This window comes from Aulonocara stuartgranti (assembly GCF_965226115.1).
Source record: "Aulonocara stuartgranti genome assembly, chromosome: 6".
Lineage (NCBI taxonomy): Eukaryota > Metazoa > Chordata > Actinopteri > Cichliformes > Cichlidae > Aulonocara > Aulonocara stuartgranti.
The window spans coordinates 27,722,629-27,743,486 of record NC_138944.1 but is presented as its reverse complement, the minus strand read 5'-3'; the positions used below and the strand labels follow the sequence as shown (position 1 = coordinate 27,743,486).

Below are 20,858 nucleotides of genomic sequence, written 5' to 3'. Positions count from 1 at the left end.
GTCTGTAGATCATTGATACGCCGTTCCTGGTCCATCCTGAAAAGAGGAACTTCCTTCCTGGGATGCTTTTCCAGAATCCAAATATTGATTTAACTCTAGGCGGCATGTACAGGTAACATTTAAGTTATCACGAAAAAGTACTGAATCCATTTTTCTAGTTGTTTTTGTAAGAAACTCATTACCTGTAGTTAAGCAGAAAACATCACAGCACTGTGTTTGTGATGATCATGGTTTTGTCTCACAGGGAGTGCTATGACAACAACGGTCTGTATCACGCTCTGCAGCTGGAGACCATGTTCAACATTAACTCCTTCCTCAACAGAACAGTGGTAAGAGCTATGTTACTGTATGTCACCATTACAGGTGCATTGATGGCAGAAGGTGAATGGTAGTTTGACTCTACACATGTGCTTCACAACAGTACAACAGGGACCTGGCCAAAGTGTTTGATAGTGTGCAGGTGGACCTGCAGGGCATCACGCTGCTGGAGCAGGCTGGCAGAGACAACCTCATCAACTTTGCCAACTCTGGAATTGGACAGATTGACTTTCAGGTTTATCTCACTGAGGTGAGCTGTGTGCATCTGTGCTTGTGTTTATGTTGAATGGCACGATGCACACCGTTTACTTCCTTTATATCCTGTGCACAAAAAGCCCTTCACTCCGCTTACATGCGCATACACTCAGTAAAAATTATTTCCATTATTCTGCTAATTTTATTTTTCTTGTTTAATGTAAAATATTTTGAATGCAATCATAACATCTTCCAGTTTTGTTAATATGCATAAATAAAATGCATTTAATTTGAAACAGTGATTATGCAACTTTAAAAGCTATCCCTAATAAAAATACCCCCACCCCCAAACAAACCTTAACTAAAACCTTTTATACTAACCATCTTTCATGTGTAAATTCCTGGTTTTTAGGTAAATAAAGGAGTCACTCTAATAGATCTGCTGTCCTTCTGTAGCGACCTGGAGGGTCAGGCTGACCAGCTGGTGAGTCATTAATGTCTGCACATGTGTTGTAGATCAGCATCAACATATTGTATGCATGCACGGTTACAGCCTTTTGTAGAGCAGTGGCAGTCAGAGGTCCCACTATTGCTCTCTTGTGGATGCAAAACGGGTGAAAAACTATTAGCCACGATGTCACAGTTGGTTAAAATTATGAACACTTGAGCTGCTGAATTAGTCAGGTTCTCACCACAGACCTAAAGTGAATCTTCACATCTGTCTAAATGATCTGATTAAAAGTGGATTTTTTAATTTCATCTTCATGAAGGATGGCACATCTCTGGCAGTACTTGACTTAATACTTGACAGCAGGAATGTCATATATACGTGTTAGACCGGCAATTCTAAACATATAGTCAGACACCCATGTTGAAGGAACTTAGGGTTCATGTTCACGTTGCACACATTTATGCCACGTGTTCGGGTTCTGGAGCTTGTTACACAGGGAGATGTTTGCATGTGCCCTTGTAGTGAAACTTATAATAAAACAATGACAAAATATTTGTTTTTAGTTACGTTAAAGACTCAAAATCTATTCTACATTTTCATGGGAACCTAAACAATATACATCTGTAATAACATATTGTATCCTTAAAACTGTGTTTGTTTACAGCCACGTGGTGCTCTGGAGAACGCACTGAGAGGCCATGCCAGCAGCATTAGATTCATTCACCGAGAACAGGTGGTGCCACTGGAGCAAGCAATGGTAATCAACTAACCACAGCACAAATACAAACAGCACTATTAACAGTTCAACACTTATTTCTCATAGCTTATTTTATATATTCAGCTACCAAGACGATGAAGATCACCTGTTTATTTTTCTTTAGCAGTGTCCTAGATGAACAGAGGATTTTGAATTGAGGCTTTTTTATTTCAGGCATCACAACAAAAAACGTAAATTTTTTACCCATTTTTGGGTAAAATGAAAATCATTTTGACCCCATTAATGAAACAAACTGTCAGTGGTTGAGCCAAATGCTGTTTCTGTTACTAAAACAGATACCTACAGGGTTGAGGAGGTGAGGATAATAGTATTTGAGTTAGTATGAAGCAGTGACTCTCATGTAAAAAACAACAGCACGTATTTCAGCAGCGTCTCACCCCACATAGAAGGAGAACCTGTGAGTTGGCCTAGCACAGGAAAGCTGGTGGCAAGTGGCCCAGGGAGGATTTGCACATCTGCACATACTGAATGAGGCAAACATGTAGCATTACACCTAAGCTTTTTTCTTTTTTTTACCATTATTTAATAGGGAAATAGTGGTAATTACGTAATCTTAATGAACAGAGAATGTCTTCAGGGACAAAACACATCTACATGGTCTGTTTTTTGCTCTGTTCCTCAGTGTTCCTTCTTTTTGTTCTTTTCTTTCATAATGTGGTGACAGAAATATGTCAGAGCACGGGTAAGCTGCTGTCGATGTGCAGCACTGTGACAGTGATTTATTTTCTTTTTTTGTGTGTGTTGTCTTAGCAACGTCCTTCATGTTGTGACAGCGGTGGCGTGATGTGATGGATGTGTATCTGTAAATAAGGAGGGAGTTGTGCGTGTGTCTGTTTCACCGTGCGACTGCTTGTGCTTTAATCTTCTCACACAGAGTACGCTGCACCAGAGTGTCAAACAGCTACAGAAGACATCCAACGACCTGCCAGTAAATACGAAAACTATTGTTATAGACCACAGATAGCAGTGTAAACAATTATTTCCTTAGCAACCTATCCACGTTTCGTGAACTAATTTCTTTTGCTTTTATTTCTCTCTGAGGTCAAAGTAACAAATGTCCTGAGTGCCATTGATGCAGCAGAGTACCTCATCGCTCATAATGCCTCCCACGTGGTGAAGCAGGTACATCGATCAAGGCTTCAACATAACATGGTGACATGGAGCATCAAAAGATAAATGTTGAACACACAGCAAAAAGCTCTTTAATCATGCCACAACAGGCTGCAAACTTCCCATGATGCACTGGGCATTTGTGCTCCACTCCTATCTTCTCTCAGGGGTTTTTACACCAACACTCACATCATTAAATTGTCCCAAAGTGTGCGTTTTGTCTTTGTGTCCTTATGGTCTCCTTTTTCTCTCTTTTCTTTCCCCTCATCCCCCTCTCTGATTCTGCTGGAGATTTCTTCCTGTTAAAAGGGAGTTTTTACTTCCCACTGTTGCCAAATGCTTGCTCATAGAGGGGTTGTATGATTGTTGCAATATTCCCTCTATTATTGTAGGGTCTTTGCTTTATAATCGTAAGGGCTCTGAGGCGACTGGTGTTGTGATTTTGTTCTCTGGTAGCAAATGTGTTGCCTCAGAATAAAGACGACTTGTTTTTCTGTGGCTTATTAGAGTCCCATTGTAAGCAGACTGATTACATTATTATAAATATTTTTTGTGTTTGCAATCCAAACTTGATTCACTGGCCAAGAACGTCATTATCGTAGTGCTCAAATCAGGTTACATTTTAAAGAAAAGTGTATAAAGAGCTAATCTTGATCCAACAGGGAAATGAACTCCAGAGCTTGAAATCTCAATCGTGATCATAGTGAGTACTCATGAGTGTTTTTCATTTTTTTGGTTGTAGGAAACAAAGGCGTGTGTGCAGGGCTTGGTGGGATACTTCAAACAGTACACAGAATGGGTTAAAAACTCTGTGAGTACTCTGCCATTTTCTCTATTGTTTTCTTCAGTGTCTTTGTACAAAATTTGCAGTATAGTAAATCCTTCCTCTGCCTCTTCTGATTATCTGAGTCAGTGTTTAATTTAGTTTTAGTGTTTAAGTTTTAGTATGGTTTAAGAACTGCTGATTTAACTTGAAGTTAATGAATAAATGTGGATTCTGAAGAGAGATCAGCCAGCATGTGTGTTTTTATCCTACAGCTAACTACAGAGGTGGCCCAGTGTAAACCCATCAGCAACATTGTGGACAGTATGGAAATAGTAGGATGCAGCTTCATAATCGACTCACTGGTAAGATGTCATTGTGGTTACCTGTATGTGTGGATGTGTGTTTTCCCAGCTGTTTGCACAGTGCATGTACCTTCATGTACCTGGATGTAAACTAAAAATATATCTGTGGTTTTATGTGAACTGTTTGGGGAGCTCAGAGTTTTAGGAGGAGAACGGTGTGTTGTTCACAAACACTGAGATTAAATAAAGCCTGTTTTGTGTCTGGGCCGGGGATTTACACACACACATGGATTCTTCTGTGTTTTCACTCCTGACCCTGAGGAGTTATAAAGGTTTATGTTTTTATACTTGCTGTATATCAAGCATGCGACTTCCTGAGAGTTTAATGAGCCCAAACAGGCCAAAGACTGTGAGCAATATAAACAGGATTTTAATTTTTGCACTGCCTGCAGCTACTGTACATTTAGATGTGCTTTGTGTGTGCATGTGTGTGTGTCTGTGTGCACACATATTTTAGGCTTCTGTTCGTGAAATTCAGCTGCATAAATGTGTGACATTAGCAGTACTACAACAAGTATATTTATTATTAATTCATTGGTCCATGATGTTATTATGTCTTTAAAAGTCACAGTCCTGACATTTCATTCAGTGATGATTACAAATAAAAAGTCCCCTGATTTAAGAGTTGTTGCATATTAACAAGTACCTTAGCTCAAGCATTTGCAATTACTCTTTTAGTCTACTTTAAACTTGTACATCAGTACATTTCTAAGGTAAACATGTTTTTATGGGACTCTCTACAGCCCTAAAAAAATTAAATACACCCTTACTTCTTCAATAGGAATTAAGGTCGTCAGTTGCAGCCAGATGCTGCTACTCACTGTTAATCACTTGATTCGCTGATCCTCAGCAAGTCTGAAGATCATTACAAAGGCGGACATTTTGGTAGTTTGTTGGTCTGGATGTTACAGGTGTTGTGTTAACACACATCTGAATATCCAGATGTGTGTTAACCAGTGTTGGGACTAACGCGTTATTAAGTAACGCGTTACAGTAACTACGTTATTATTGTGGTAACGAGCACGGTAACTAGTTATTATGCCAAAATCAGGAACGCGTTACTCGTTACTGGGATTTAGATAGGGTCGTTACTCGTTACTTCGTGTGGTGGCTATCGCGGAGCTTCCAAAGATTCAGTAACATTAGCAAGTGGTGGAGGCAGCAGGTGGATGAAGGAAAAGGGAGGCAGAAGGAAAAGAGACCCGAGGCGGCCGCCGGTCCAAGTAACTTCAGGTAAGAAGTTATGGCCTGCAGTCTCTCTGGGTCAGATATGAACCAAGTTTAGGTGGAGTTTATTTTCGTTATTCTGACTTTTTCCGTACTGCGTGCTAGCTAGCATGACGGAGTTTCTATGCAGCTGGGTGGTGCTATGAAGTTAATGATGTTGAACTTTATTTTGTTCATAAGTTATTAGAGTTGCCAACCGTCCCGCCTGGTATTCAGAGAAAATATTACGCGTTTCTTATTATTGAGGTGAAAAGGAACAGTTTGTCCCGGACTTCAGCTACAATGAAAAAGACACAAAGCTGGAGTTATTCTGTGTCTTTGCTGCACAGCTGCCTCTTCTCCTCTCATTCTCCCACCTCCCTCTCCTGTTTCTACTTCAATCATGAAAACTGATCAATGATCAGCTGATCGGCTCTCTTGTTTGTTTATCGCTCACTTTGCACCGAAAGAGGAAACCAGCGGATGTCGCGCTAAACAACAGCAGCACGTTTAAGCTTGATCAGCTGTTGTTAGAATTTATTTAATATTAATTTCTAGTATCAGCTGATGTTTGCTGGAGCCACAGCTGTAAAGCTGCTGGTCATGATATGGTTTGGTTATCTGGTGAGAGGGAAACATGAAGATGAAACCAGGAGACGTCCTTACTGGATCATCAGAGCTGTGATGGAGAAACAGGTTTACCTTTTTGGTGACATGAATGAGTTGAAGGGAAGTTATGAACTGTTTCTGAGAGACAAATAACCCCAGGATCCTTTTTTAGGTAGCTGACAGCTGGTAACTGTGCAGGTGCGGATCTAGCAAAGTGTTGCCAGGGGGGCATGTAGGGCATTAACAGGGAGAGGTGGGCACAAGGAAATACTTTTCTTTCTTATTATCATTTAAAATGTCTAGCTTTTAAAAAATAATTATCTGAATCTTACAACAAACGATTGATAGATTGATGCATATATACCATCAAAACAGTGTACATCACTGTCACAACAGTGTTTTCATTCAAAGGCTTTAAGATTTTTCCTATAATGGTGGGCCAGTCTCTAGTCAAAATACCCGGGCCAATTTTCTGTCCCAGTCCAGCCCTGTATGCAGCTCATCTGCAGTCTGGTGTTGCCTACATCTTCCTATTCAGAAGGCAGAATTTCAGAGTTCTGAGTACAATCGAAAGCACCACGACTGCAGTTTTTGTGTTGGATGTAAAAAGCGCACATGACGTTGTGACGTAGGCTAGAATCATGGCAACAGTCAACGACGGTCCAGGTGTGGGATTTCTCTCGTGGAAATATGCACATTATCTTTTCCTTTCTATTGGTAGGTGGCACAGTGCACTGTGGCAAGTAAGCAAGCTAGAAGACTGGCAACGTTATGGAAGAAACACATTAACAAGAGAATTCTGAGTAAAACCAAAGTTACTTTCCCTAGTAACTAGTTACTTTGAAAGTAACGAGTAACTTGAAGTAACTGAGTTACTTTTGAGAGAAGTAACTAGTAATGTAACTAAGTTACTATTTTAAAGTAACTTACCCAACACTGGTGTTAACACAATGCCGCAATCTCTCAGGAATGGATGTCCCAGCAAACTCACACTCAAGTCAGGCTCAGAAGGACTGAAAGTAATCCAAGAGCTACATCTCAGACTCTAAAGGCCTCAGTTCATGACATTCAGATTAGAAAAAGACTGAGTAAGTGTGACTTCTTTAGGAAGGGTTGCAGGACAAAACCTCTTACCTCTAAAATGATCATGGCAGCACGATGAGGTTTGCAAAGTAACATCTGAACAAACCACAAGACTTCTGGAACAATGTCCTCTGGACACCAGAGACCAAAGTGAAGTATTTAATGCACAGCACCACATTTGATGAAAACCAAACACAGCAGCACAAACACCTCATAACGGCGGAGGATGGATGATGAATTGGGTTTGTTTTGGAGCCACGGGAACTGGGCATCTTCCACTTCCACTCCATCTGTGTGACAGATAAAGCTGGACTCAAACTTCTCACACAGAGTCCTGTGTTATCGGGCCAAAATTCCCAATAAATTCATACAGGAAAAGTATCAAGTTATTGATGCTGAAGATGGTTCTACAAGTTATGGACTGAAAGGGTGTACTTAGTTTTTCACAGGACTGTATTGTGTTACAATAATGTTAGAATAATATGAAGCAGGTGGACCATAAATGATAATAATCAATAAAATAGTGGTTTCGTTGTCTTGTTGTTATGTAGAAATATATTATAACCTCCACACAATGTTTCAGTCTCTGCAACTTTTGTCAGGTACAGAGAAACAGGTACAGCCATTGTGCCAAATATGAGTTCTTATTATACCCACATTAATATCAAGATTTGAAATCTTTTTGACAGTGTTTTAGCACTAAGAGTTCAGTGTTTAGTGAAAAGTAACAGCAATGAATGAAATCGCATAAAATGTGATTACTGGTACTTTTATTTTCCAGAACACATTCTGGTTTGGTCTCGGCAGCTGCTGCATCCTGCTCATCCCCAGCATCATCTTCTCTGTCAAACTGGCCAAGTATTACAGAAGGATGGACACAGAGGACGTCTTTGAAGAGTGAGTCCAAACCTTCCTCGTTATCCTCCTGGGTTTTTTTCTGATGTAAATCAAAGCCAAATTCATTAATAATTTTCTTTCCTTTTCTCTGTCCATTATTCCTTTTCACGGACACGGATTCTCCTCGTATTTTCTCCTTGTGTTGTATCCGCTCACTCCAGCTCCTCTTACCCATGGCTTGTTGCACTTTAACATCGATAATTCATGCACTTTCTCATCTTCTCCCACACACTTACTCGCTTTTTGGAACGGGACTGTTCAGCTTCGAATCTCTTGAGCTTTTTCACTCTTTCTTCTGAAATCACGAGCTCGGCATTTTAGCTCTTAACATGGACTTTCCCATCACTGCTCGCGCTCTCTTTCTTTCCGATGCGAGCGTCGCTCTCTGTGGATCACTCCATCCCTGTCACTTTCACAGGAGTCTTCCCCTTTTTCATCTGCCCCTCCCCTCGTTCTTCTCTTGCAGTATGGCTAATACAGGTAATCACGGTGAACAGGTGTGTGATATCCATGGAAACCTTGCCATCAGGTACGAGCCGCGTGGAGCTAAATCTGACTTGCATGCTGGAGTGTTAATTGGTGGAGGGATATTTGGAGTCCTGTCAGCATAAATTTTTATTTACCACATATAGAGATATAAAGAATTCCCTGTGTGTGTGTGTGTGTGTGTGTGTGTGTGTGTGTGTGTGTGTGTGTGTGTGTGTGTGCATTCAGCTCTCCCTATTCTGACACTCTGACTCGGTTCCCTCGGGCCTCTGCCCCCCCGAGCTACTCAGTCTGGTGACCCACTGGAACTCTCTCCCTGCTGATGAGGTATTGACGATCACTGATGACTCCACTAACCCTTACACCTACGCTAACAACCAGCCATGTAAGACCATCCAGCATCCCACCATCACTACGCTGATTTCATTTTGACAAAAACATCCTTCTTTTTCCTGACTTCCCTCTTATCTTCTTCATCCATCACTGCATTCAAACATCAGAGCCCACTGAAATGAAGTTTTCTGTGATGGAGGTAACTGCTTATATCCACATGATGCTGCCACGTGTCAGGCATCCAGATTGTGCCTCAATTAGATCAGTTTTCATCCTTGGATATATGCAGTGTTCAGTCAAAGCTGCACAGGAAGAGAGAAAAATCTTTTGCTTTTGTGTTTGAAGCGCTGTTGTGTTCTCCAGTTAAAGGAAAATGAGCCTCAACAGGACAAAACAGAAGAAACCTAATGCGACACTATTTTTCTGAAACATTTTTCTTGTGTTAAGACCAAAAATGAATCAATCTATTATTTGGAAAAACAAAAAAACAAGAAAATCATTTTTTAGATTCCTGAAAGGTCCCTGGTTTAATCCTGGAAGGAGTCACGAACGCACGTAGCTCTGCATGATTGATTTGTGTTTCCTTCTGAATAACAGAGCACCCAAAACTATTTTCAAACACTAAAAAAATGTTGGAAAACTCGTGTTTTCCCCACCAGTTGTGAAATAACAGTAAAGGCCCCAAAACACAAGTCCTGGCTTTGAATGTGTGCAGGTGAAAACCTCACAGGAAAATAAATTAATAAATATTATTCTGTGTGTAACTCTCACATATTTCAGCTATAGAAATATGAATACAATTCCTGTATACCTGTGTACATGTTTACCCTCCAATCTTCAAAGATTTGTGGAAGTGATTCCCATTGTGTGGACCACAGGAAATCATTTGCTTTTTATAATCATCTACTATGTGGTTTTAAAAAAACCCCATCACCCTCACCCTGCAACTTATAATAATAGCAATGACAGTAACAGTCACAAGGTGTCGCAACAGCTCCAGATGCTCTTCCTGATGATTTGACTGATGTTCCAGTCATTAACATAAAACATTACCTTTTCTTTTCCCTCCACAGTGGACAGGAGAACTGGAACTGATCTTCCCTTTGTGGTAAGCGCTCATCTGTATCTCTTCACATATTTCATACCTGACTCTTAGTGCACTTTATTTTTCTAAAAGCTTTCTTCGTTTCCAGGATCACTGGGCTGTTTAGGCTTCCGATTCAGATCTTTTAACACTTCCAAGGACAAAAGGGAAGAACAATCGTGAACTCTGGGATGAAGGCGTCTTTCAGTAGTCCTTCAGGCCATTTGACAAAACCACTAATGCCAGCAAAATCCTATGAAGTGTTTTCTCGACCCCTTTACCATTTTATTATGTACACCAACAGCTGCATATTTAGCTGCATAGAGAATCAATTTGTACTTACATAATCAGTTTTAAACAAGGCAACACAAGTGTACAGTTTTTACACTTTCAAGTCTTTTGAAAGTTTTATATATTTTTTGTTAAACTTTGTTTTATAACATGTAAGTAGGTTTGTAGTAATAGCTTTCTTTTTCTCTGTGAATATTTGTAATATAGCTTACATAATTTGCATCAAACAGGTTTCACTTAGCAGGTGTTTATTTAAGGAATGGTTTGACAATTTGAAAAAAAAAAAAGTAGCTACTCGCTTTCTTTCAGAACTGACACAGATCACATCTCTCATGGGAATCTACCAAACAGCTGTGCAGCTGTGTTTTTGACCAAAGAGACCAAAGGTATTGAATTATTCATTTAAGCAGCAAAGCGGCAGCTCTGCTCGGCTCAGTACATCCTTGAAACATGAAGACTGCGCAGTTTACTACAAAGTGTTACAAGCTATTAAATACACACATGTGCTTATTCTATTGAATCAGCTTTTATTTAACTAAATTTAATTAAGTTCCTGTTTATGTTGTTGTTTGTTCATAAAAACTGTATGTAGGCTGTCAACTTGTTTGATCAGCTTCAAAAGTTTGGTAAGCGCTGTTTTAACAGGATTTAAGGAGCGATGACACACAAAATATCATGTTTCACCAGACTGTTAATGAGGGCCTGTTGCTTGTGTTGTCAAATAAAATTCCCAGAAGCCTCTGCAATATTAAAGGTCTGAAAAACACAACTGGGCTTGTGGTGAGGATGCAAATCTCTAAATAAAAACTCAAATCCAGTGTCGTCTGTTTTTTATTGCATAAACATGGTTCATAAATCACACGTTTCTAAATATAAAGGAAATGTTTTATTGTGTGCAAAACCTTTAAAAAATGACTTAAAAGGAGTTTGATACGTGCTCAGGAAGACACGTGATGCTCATGTGGCACATGCAGAGATGAATTATAGTTAACTAGATGACAAAATATTTTAGCTAAAATAAAATGAACTGAAATGGTACTATGAACTTTTTTAAAAGTGTTTTTTCTTATTACATCTGTCCTGATTTTCTGAAAATTGGCCTCTGACATGTGCTCCATAATAATTAAAAAGATGGAAACTAAACTGAAAATTAGAAAATCCATCCTGAAAACTAAACTGAATTAAAACAAGTAAAAAAAATAAATAAAAGCTAATTAGAAAATACAAAAATATAACTGCAATGCGCACACAGCAGCTGGAGGTAGACACGTTCACAGGAAGTGATGATGGTGCTGGTGGTGTTAGAGGCAGTATTGGTCAAGTTACTTGAAAAAAGTAATCAGTAACTAATTACCGATTACTTCCCCAAAAAAGTAATCCTGTTACGTTACTGATTACTTATTTTCAAAAGTAATTAATTACTTAGTTAGTTACTTTTTAAAAACACGATTTACAACCTGAATAGGTGATAAAACGATAGATCTTTCAGCCCAATTCTATTTTTTCTGCATAATCCATCATACAAAATGTAATCAAATAGAAAAGTCTCTTTTTAAAACTTTTTTTATTAGTTTTAATCTTTTAACTTTATGCATCAAGCAAAAATTTAATTATCTGCAACATTGACTGGAAGAAATTTGTTTAACATTTAAACTTATTTTGTGCACATTCCAGCACATAAAATAATTTTTTTTGTGTGTTTACACTCACTCTTTCAAATAGATGCAAGTAAAACACAGCAGAAAATAAATAACATCAAAGACTCAGCGGCCCTGTTGCTCTATTTTCACCTGTAAAGCAGGACTGGCGTAGGCGGAGGTTTACCCTGGTGCAGGTGTGCCGCAGCGGTCAGTTGAAGAATCCGCGAGTTTCTCTGTGAGTTTCCCATTACGTCGTAGCTACTCGGTGCTTGCTTGGAAGTTTAGGGGTTTTTTTCGCTGTAAAAAGAAGTTTTCTTCCCACGCACGATGGACGCTAATGTTTTTGTCACTTTTTATGGAATCAAACTCAAAGTAAGGTCAGTACTTCCACGCTTTAAACGCTGCACGCTCATACTCTCTCCTGCACTCCATATATGATCCATTGTTGATCTGCACACAGCTGTTGTCACTAAAGTCGCACTCGCTTACGTCACTGTCGTGAGACATTCTCGCAAAAAATCACTGTTTTAGTAACGCAGTAACGCAGCGTTCCTACGGGAAAGTAACGGTAATCTAATTACCGTTTTTGCAATAGTAATCCCTTACTTTACTCGTTACCTGAAAAAAGTAATCAGAAGTAACGCGTTACTGGTTAGAGGTGGTGTGATGCTGTTGCACCGTATGAGAAGAGAACTAAATATAGGAAAACATGATGCAGACAGCCCACACACACACATCCTCGGCGTTTCTTCCAGCTGAGCTTTTCCCCGCTTCATTAGGCTAACCGCCATAAAAATAAAAACTCCCAGAATGCACTGAGGCTGTGCGTGCACTTACACACTCTTTCACTCAGCAAACAAACCCGCTAGCTAATGCGGAAATTTTCAGTCTGGTCTGACTTTGAACTCGGGCTCTCCAGACTGGTGGTGCCCAAGGAATGGGAGTGCTTATGCAGTAGGGGGGAAGGGGGATATTTAAATTTAAACTACCAGGCAGTAGACCTACGCCATGCCCGCTCAATCCAAACAGCTCACAACATTAACAGCTCATGTATGCAAGAGCTGCCAACAGAGTCGCTGTGTGCATGTGGTAAATGATAAATGGACTGCTGTTTCTTGAGTTCACTATCTTTAGATAGATTCCCGGCTCTAACTGGAAGAGCCACAGGGATCAAACCGCTGACCTTCCACTTAGCAGATGACCTGCTCTACCTCCGCCCGCAGACTCTAGAGGTGCCCCCGGATGTGAGATTTGCAGTCAGACCCTCTCAAACTATCAGGATAAAACATTTTCTCCAGGTGCAACCAAAAACACTCCTGTAGTGTAAGATATGTACTAGAGATGGCACGATACCACTTTTTTATGTCCGATACCGATACCGATATCATAAATTTGGATATCTGCCGATACCGATATGAATCCGATATAGTGTTTTTTAATCAACAAAACTGTTTTTTTTTAATATCTTGCTGCATTTTGTATAAGTTCATACTCAAGTTTAAAACAACAACTACACTAAAGCTATTCTGTTATACCTGTATACAAAAAAAATATTTCATAGTTCAGCAATACTGATCAATCTAATAAACTTAGACCTACACCATCCTCCCTATTCTGGTATTTTAAAGAGTACTTAGCGTAAATATTAAGCAACCTAACTAATAGGGTTCCAACTCCCAGCAACAACAAACATAAATAAATAAAAAATAAGGAACCACCCCTCACGCGCCACCTCATGATGTTTAATCGACGTAATCAACCTTAATTTGATGCAGTGTGAAAAAAATGCACAGAAATCAATTATTTTTCAAGAAATATTAAATAGATTCAACATCTTTCTTCAACAAAATTGCAGACTGCACAGATGGTACCTTCCCAAAGTAAAAAGTACTATAGCTTACTAGGGTATATATTAGACTTAATAGTCACTATATACAGTAATTGACTTCTATTCATTTTACATCAAATTAAAACTTTGGGTGTCAGATAATTATTTATTAAAAGCTCGACATTTTAAATGAGAATAAGAAAGAAAAGTATGTCTTTGTGCCCCCTTTTCCCTGTTCATGCCCTATCGGCCCCCCTGGCTAAACTTTGCTAGATCCGCCCCTGCACAGTTACCAGCGTCAGCTACGTAGAAAAAGATCCTGGTGTAGAAAGAAATATTAAATAAATTCTAACAACAGCTTATCAAGCTTAAACGTTCTGCTGTTGTTCAGCCGCTGGTTTCCTCTTTCTGGTGCAAAGTGGGCCAAAAACAAACAAGAGAGACGGACTCGCGACAGAAAAGCCGATCAGCTGATCATTTAAGCAGTTTCACGATTGAAGTAGCAGCAGAAGAGGCAGTCGCTTGTTAAGCTTAACGCAGGCATGCTTTACAAACATTCAGAGATGGACTTACACACTTGCTTTACTTCTCTCGGGGATAACTTTGTCGGAGATGAAATGCCAGGTTGCTAGCGAAGCTCCACATGCTATCCAGACCACCGACAGGTCCGGCATGCCACAGCTGCTCTATCACGTGATGCATACTGCTCTGACTGCTAACGTTCTGAGGTGAGTTACGGCGTGTTGCAAGTTTTGCGAGGTGCTTTCGTGATATTTAATGGATCGGATTACATTTTTTATTTTTCTCCGATATCCGATCCAGTAATTTAGGTCAGTATCGGACCGATACCGATACGTAATATCGGATCGGTCCATCTCTAATATGTACTGCAAGTAAAACATAATTTACCATCTTTGGAAACTTTGAGAGACGTCCTAGAAGTCCATTTCAATTAATTCTGCAACAAAAGTCATCAAACATCTAAAGATTTGTTTTTTTACTGAGTCACATATCAACTCTTAAATCTCCACCAAGTAACCTGAGCCTGCAGTGTGGCTCTGGAGCCTCACTGCTCTCCCCTCCTGATCAATGGTCAATGAACCTCTTATGTGACACTGCATAATGACTTGCAGCTATTTGGCCTCATGCGTGTTCTTCAGACCTCTTAATTCTCCCTCGGCTCCCACAAGCCAACCCCCCTCCTTTTCCTGTCTTCATCTCTAAGTTTATGTTCACCCTTTCCTTCCATACGTTACTCCTTGGTGTTTTTTTAGCATACCACACGAACCTTGTGGTTGCTCTGTGTGTGTCTGTAGCATAAGGGAGGGGTTAAAACTTTTCAGCTTAACTGAATAATGCCTTCTTTGTGAGCTTCAGCTTTATAAATTCCCAGTTGCATGCTTTCCGTCCTTCCACACCTTAACTTTCTTTGCGGACACATCACCCCTGAGCCCTCGCCCGTCCATCAGTCCACGCTGAACACCATGAGAGCTGGGTTGAGACTGTTGCTGCTGGTTTCAGCAGCAGCTGTTTGTGTTTCAAATGCTCAAACCGACAACAGCAGCGACAATGACAAGCAGCAGCAGCGCAGCATCTGGGATGAACCCATCAGATTCAGCACCAAGACCAAAGACTCCTGCACCATGGTGGTGTCTGCACCAGAGAACTACACCCGCCTTCGTGTCTCCTGCAAGGGCCAAACCCCAGGACGCTCTTACTACTGCGACTTCCAGGGAAAACCCACCCTGTGCCGGGCCTACAACCAGAACCCTCGCCACTACTTCACACAGATGATGTGGGAGTTGAGGAAACTGAGCCACGCCTGCCAGGGAACTAAAATCTACCGCCCGCACATGTGCAAGAAATACCCAGATGAGACTCAGATGACCTTGCTGGCCTCCTGGCCCAAAACAGCCAACTTGAAGCCCTCCAAGCCCGCTCAGGAACCACGTAAACCAGCACTGCCAGGTCAGACCAAGCCTGTTACTTCTCCTAAACCTGTGAAGCCCAATAAGCAGCCAGGCAAGGGGCGTCAGAGCAGGAAGACTACTCCTAAGCCTGAGAAAACCAGTGATCACCCGACGGAGCTGCCTGAATCCACAGCTTCCCGTCTTGCATCCGATTACTGCTGGAAGAGCTTCCAAGGCATCTGCACCTACGTCATCAACTGGTTCCAAAACTAAGACGATACCGCAGCCACAGGTGAGTGACGAATGAAGGAAAAGAAAGGGCAGAGAGGGAGAGATCTTAGCAATGAACACACTTATAAACTTACATTTTTAATGTGAAAATGTGACTTTTCTTTGTCATTTAAGTTTGAAAATGCTAGTACAATATGTTCCTGAGTGCTTTTTTGTTTTTATTTCAGTTGGAGTGCCCCATCCGCACTTCCATCTTTGACCTCTGTGTGGAAGCTCCTGGAGTCATTTGATCGAACTCCGAACTCCTCGCGTTACAGCACCCTACAGACTGAGACCAAAACCCTTGACCTACACCTGTGTGCAATTAGCAGATGATTTCTTTCCTGTAGTGTCTTTTTTTTTTTGAATGTGTCAAAATGACAGCAAGACAAAGGAGAAAATATAGCAGGCATGTGTTTCTGTTTGTATATGATGGAAAATTCCCTCCAGCTTTAATTGCAGAAGAGAATAAAATCTGAGTGGTGGCCCTCCTCTTTTCTGTGTCCCTCTGTTTCTTCTTCTACTGAGCTGAAACAAAGCAGAGAGCTTTCACGCTCATTTATTAAAAGGAGATCTTGTTTCTTTCCACCCTTCGGCTGGAGCACCACGACTGCTGTCCAGCTGGGGAAGCTGCTACCATGCGACACAAAGTCTGAAAGAACCCATGAGGTGCAGGAGGTGTCTGAGCAGAGCTAAAAACTTCTTTGTATGAGCTGATAAATTGAGTCCTGAGAGCTGCTGTGTGCAGGAACAGAGGGGGTCTGTGCGCATGCCGAAGACGAGTGGAAATGGATGTGGTGGCCGTGAAACACACACACAATCTGATAAAGACGGGAGAGTTATGTCACATTTAGCACTTTGATTTTTTTTCCAGTCCCAAAGACGGAATAAGCAAAAAAGAGGAAGTAGAAGTCCTGTGTGATATTGCAAATTTCTATCATTTACTATAAGTTCTATAAGTATAGGAAAAAGTCTTTGAAATTTAAATGTGTTGTAAGCTAAGTAAGCTAAGCAAAAAAAAGTGAGAATGACAACGAGCCAAATCAAAGTGAGAGCTGTGTTCTCCGTGTTGTGCTCTCTGACCATAAGAAAACTATAGAATTTGTTTCAGGTATTAATATAAGACTAAAACAAACTATAGTTTATTATAGGCCTGATTTAATATAATTACAACACTGGAATGTGTGCAGATTTAAAGAGGAAATTGGAAGCACAAATATAAATATAAAAACCTGCAACTATTATTGCTGGAGTCAATCGTTCATCATTTTACTTTCTGTATAATCTTTGCCTTTAACTACCGTGGAGTAGAAAGTACTGTACTTGTGATCTGTTTTTAGGCTGTTTAACCTGTGGTGAACACAAGATGATGCTGCTGAGCTGGGAGCTCAAAAACAGATTGGGGCCCTGTTCTAGTGGTGACATGAAGGTGTGAAGAGGAGCAACCAAAAAGTTGTAGAGCTGCAGAAGTGTCCTCGCTGTGAGATTTTTCCCGAAATGTGTCCAAAACAAACATGGAGACAAGCACAAAGTCATAGTTTGCATCCCTTTAAAGGACTTTACACTGACTTGCAATCATTTCCTGGAAGCATACGATAACTCTCTAAACCAAGTCCTCACCAATCTAATCCAATTTTATTTATAAGGCACTTTCAAATACCCAGCACAGGAACAAAGTGCTGTACAGAAAATAAGTTAAAAACAATAGAATAACAGAAAACAGCAAAAATAAATAAAAACATAATGCATAAAATTAAAACAGCCCTATATTAAAACAAAAACAAAAACAAGATAAAACAGCATCGAATCAACTAAAAACGACTAAAATAAAAAATAAAATAAAAATAAAAACCAACATCTCACGTGGTGTCAAAGGCCAGGGTAAAGAGGTGGGTTTTCAAGAGTGACTTAAAAACAGGTAAAGAACTGGCCTGTCTAATCTCTAAAGGGAGCTCGTTCCACAGTTTTGGAGCTGCTACAGCAAAAGCACGATCTCCTCTAAGTTTACGCCCAGTCCTGGTACATTCAGGAGCAGCTGATCAGCTGACCTGAGAGAGAGCGGGTGCGTATAAGGCTGTGGCAGCTCAGAGAGATAAGATGGGGCTAGGCCATGGAGAGCTTTAAAAGCAAATAAAAGAATTTTAAAATAAATCCTAATAGAAATGGGCAGCCAGTGACGTGAAGCTAAAATAGGGGAAATGTGCTCAAACTTTCGAGTGCCAGTTAAAAGATGAGCTGCAGCATTTTGCACCCTCTGTAGATGACTAATATATGATGCGCTGACCCCAATATAAAGTGCATTACAGTAATCCAGCCGAGTGCTAACAAAGGCGTGGATCACTGTCTCAAAGTGCTGTCGTGAAAGAATTGGCTTTATTTTTGCCAGCTGCCTGAGCTGAAAGAAGCTAGATTTTACCACTGCCTTAATTTGATTATTAAACTTCAGATCTCAGTCCACTCACCTTAAATGATTTACAATTTACAGTATTGTGCAAAACTCTTGAGTCCTCCTTTACTTCTCTATATTATAAAAAAAGGGAAAAAGGTACAACCTCTTGGAGGACACTGCACAACATTTCTTAAGGATGTGACTTTCAGATACTGTTCATCTGCAGTGGACAGTTGCTTTTGAGCCTGTTGATTCTTCTTTCCTCTTATCCAGTTTCCCCATATTTTTAAGGACTCACTGCACACCTTGTGCCACATTTTCAGCTAATAGCTCTTTGGGAATCACCTTGTTGGTGCAAAAACACTATTTTTTTGCCTGTCAAACTGTTACCTGGTATTTCTTTTACAGATTCGACTAAAGAAATGGGAACAATTCACGTGTGAGCTATGAGGAGTGGTCAGTTACTAGATACAAGTAACATGGAGTTATGTAATTTTACACTTGTGTAGGTAAAACAATCTTTTCCTATGATGGGAAATCAGAATATATGCAGTAAAATAAAATAAAAAAGACCATAAAACATTGGTCTGGATTAGACACATATGTGTGCATCACAAGAGAACTCATACCAGACTTTTGCTTATTTAAAATCCAGAACAGCAACTTTGTGCCTCTGGTCTCTCTGTAAGACTCCGTTAGTTCTGTGTTTGATCTCCACCAACTCCAGGGAAGATGGATATTTGGTTCTTTATAGGGAACTATGATCAGCAGCTTTATAATCCCTAATGGTATTTTGAGTTTAACATGGAAAATTAAAGTTATGATCCAAAGAATACAGTCTTTTTTCATAAGAATGGATTGTCCTCATGTTTAATTTTTATTGTCCTCCTTTTCAGATGATCAAGAATCTTTTTATAAAAACAGGGGAAAAAAGAAGAAGAAACACAAAACCTGCGAACATAATCTGGGGACGTATCTCCTGAAGACAGCAGAGGGTTGGAGTTGTAATGGTAATCAGGCTCATGGTGGCTCTTTAGGATCAACCAAGAACGTGTACTGGCATGCTGACACATCACCCACTGATCATCTTCACTTCTACTCACTGTAAGAGGTGGAAAAATCCGTTTTGGGCATGTCATAGCAAAACATAATCTGATAAGGAACTGCTGCCACATTTTCTCATTTAGATTGCGTGTGCTGGACGGAAGCAGTGGGCGTGATAGTACCTATGTATGAAAGCCATGTGGCACGCCAGTAGCAGCACAAGAAGAAGTTTTACGCACGGCAACACTAAACTATAGCCATTGTCGGTAAGTTAGGAACAGCACCTCGGTGTTGAGACATTTCAGCTGCACTTTTTTTGAGTGTCACCATTTATAGACATATATTTGCTTTCAGGTGGAAAGTTACTCTGCTGAAACACATCATGCTGCTACTAAAGGCTTCAGCTCCCTGGCTGCTGCTGGCTTTCCTCGGACAGCTGGTCTCTCTGTCCTGCGGTGCCCGAAAATCGGACAGAGCCGTGTCCAAGGTGGGTGTAGCGGGTGGCCGGGGAAAGTTCTCCACAAAGGAAAGGATGCAGTGCACGTGGGTCGCCAGCGAAGTCAGGGACGCGGTCCAGCTACTGGTCAAATGCGAGAACCCGGAGGCGCGCGTCACAGGCGGGATCGCCGACCTGCGCTGTGAATACAACGCCAAACCCCGGGGTTGCCCGGGTTACCTGTCCGAGCCCCTAAACTTTTGGAAGCAGGTGGCACGCGCGCTTAAACGGCTCCAAGGTAAAGTGTGCAAGGACGAGCGCGCGCTGGTGAGGGCCGGGATGTGTAAGCGCGCGCCACGAAGTGCGCACTTCAAGCTGGACATCTCGAGCTCCCGTGTCTCCGCTCAGTCCGGAGACCCGGGGACTCAGCCTCCCTCACCGCCCCCATCATCTCACTCCACCTCCACTGCAACGACAGCGTGCATGAGGCGGCGCGCGGACCACGGCAAAACGGCTGAAGAGTACTGCGGCAGCTCTTGGGCCAGCGTGTGCTCTTTCTTCCTGTCCATGATGCAAAGCGAGGAGGACTGCTAGCTACAGGACGCATGAGCGGCTTTTTTGTGTCTTTTATTTCTAATCAGCAATAATCAGATTATTCTCTGTGCGCATGCGCACCAGCTTGAGTCTACAGATTTTACTCAGGTGATCTTATTTATGAGTTGAGTTTGACTTAACAGATCAGAGCTGAAGATTTTAGTTTCTTGGAAATGCCATAATGTATGGGCAATTGTGAAAAGTAAGGATTTTCTGTGTTACTCTGGCATTATTTTTTATCCTTGTGTTTTATCCCATAAAGTAGACATGCTCTAATTACCTTCACTGTTAGACATTCATCATCCATGGACTTTAATTTTGAATATTTTCTTTCATGTTAATACATTAAAATATAACATTGTGATAATTTGTACATGTATAATCGAAAAAGACACGTTTATTGCATGATCAGACATAGTCAGAGCGATAGGTATAAAGTGTCAGTTTCTCTGTGTGTTTATGTATAATCACCTCATGTTGTGTCATTGAAGCGCTGTTCTGATCCTAGGATCTAAAACCTAGTCCCCGACCTGCAGACAGGAAACATTTTAATGCTTTTGCAAGTATGATTAACTGCACTGCTGTTGTTACTTTAATGTAACTGACCCGAATGCTTCTTCCACTGCTGTTTGTCTCGCAGAAGTGCTCATTATGATGAGTTGTCTGTTTTCTTCTACCTCTGGTCATCATTCAACCACTAATGGAAGAATCTGTGTTTATCCTCCACATTTGTGTTTTTTAGTCCTTGAGCAATTTGATAAACAATATAAACAGCAAA

At 40.8% G+C, this 20,858-nt stretch overlaps 2 protein-coding genes and 1 pseudogene across 9 annotated transcripts in view; all 3 read left to right on the top strand.

The window, feature by feature from the left end:
* Positions 1–10,786, top strand: part of prom1b (prominin 1 b) — a 30,265-nt gene extending 19,479 nt beyond the window's left edge. For 3 of the 7 annotated variants that reach the window (XR_014277162.1, XR_014277164.1, XR_014277166.1), the window contains 14 exons: positions 9–112; positions 245–329; positions 422–568; positions 926–997; positions 1,629–1,721; positions 2,407–2,424; positions 2,617–2,670; positions 2,784–2,864; positions 3,595–3,663; positions 3,891–3,980; positions 7,660–7,775; positions 8,490–8,646; positions 9,668–9,702; positions 9,788–10,786. Coding sequence is in view for 1 of the 7 variants with exons in the window: in XM_082535840.1 (XP_082391966.1) it covers positions 9–112; positions 245–329; positions 422–568; positions 926–997; positions 1,629–1,721; positions 2,407–2,424; positions 2,617–2,670; positions 2,784–2,864; positions 3,595–3,663; positions 3,891–3,980; positions 7,660–7,775; positions 9,668–9,689 (951 nt within the window). In the remaining 6 variants the exon portion in view is untranslated. Of the gene's footprint in view, positions 1–8; positions 113–244; positions 330–421; positions 569–925; positions 998–1,628; positions 1,722–2,406; positions 2,425–2,616; positions 2,671–2,783; positions 2,865–3,594; positions 3,664–3,890; positions 3,981–7,659; positions 7,776–7,936; positions 8,305–8,489; positions 8,647–9,667; positions 9,703–9,787 lie in introns of all 7 variants that reach the window. The other 4 variants (XR_014277165.1, XR_014277167.1, XR_014277163.1 and 1 more) reach the window with 3 other exon arrangements.
* A 4,048-nt stretch (positions 10,787–14,834) lies between these two features.
* fgfbp2b (fibroblast growth factor binding protein 2b) lies at positions 14,835–15,943 on the top strand (the record flags this gene model as incomplete). Its single annotated transcript, XM_082536666.1, has 2 exons — positions 14,835–15,639; positions 15,806–15,943. One exon carries the CDS (start codon positions 14,835–14,837, stop codon positions 15,618–15,620), a length of 786 nt encoding a protein of 261 aa, XP_082392792.1. The 3' UTR covers positions 15,621–15,639; positions 15,806–15,943.
* Positions 15,944–19,069: 3,126 nt separating this feature from the next.
* LOC309709241 (fibroblast growth factor-binding protein 1-like) lies at positions 19,070–20,858 on the top strand (annotated as a pseudogene). The gene is made up of 2 exons (XR_014280890.1): positions 19,070–19,316; positions 19,405–20,858. The product of XR_014280890.1 is annotated as a fibroblast growth factor-binding protein 1-like (transcript).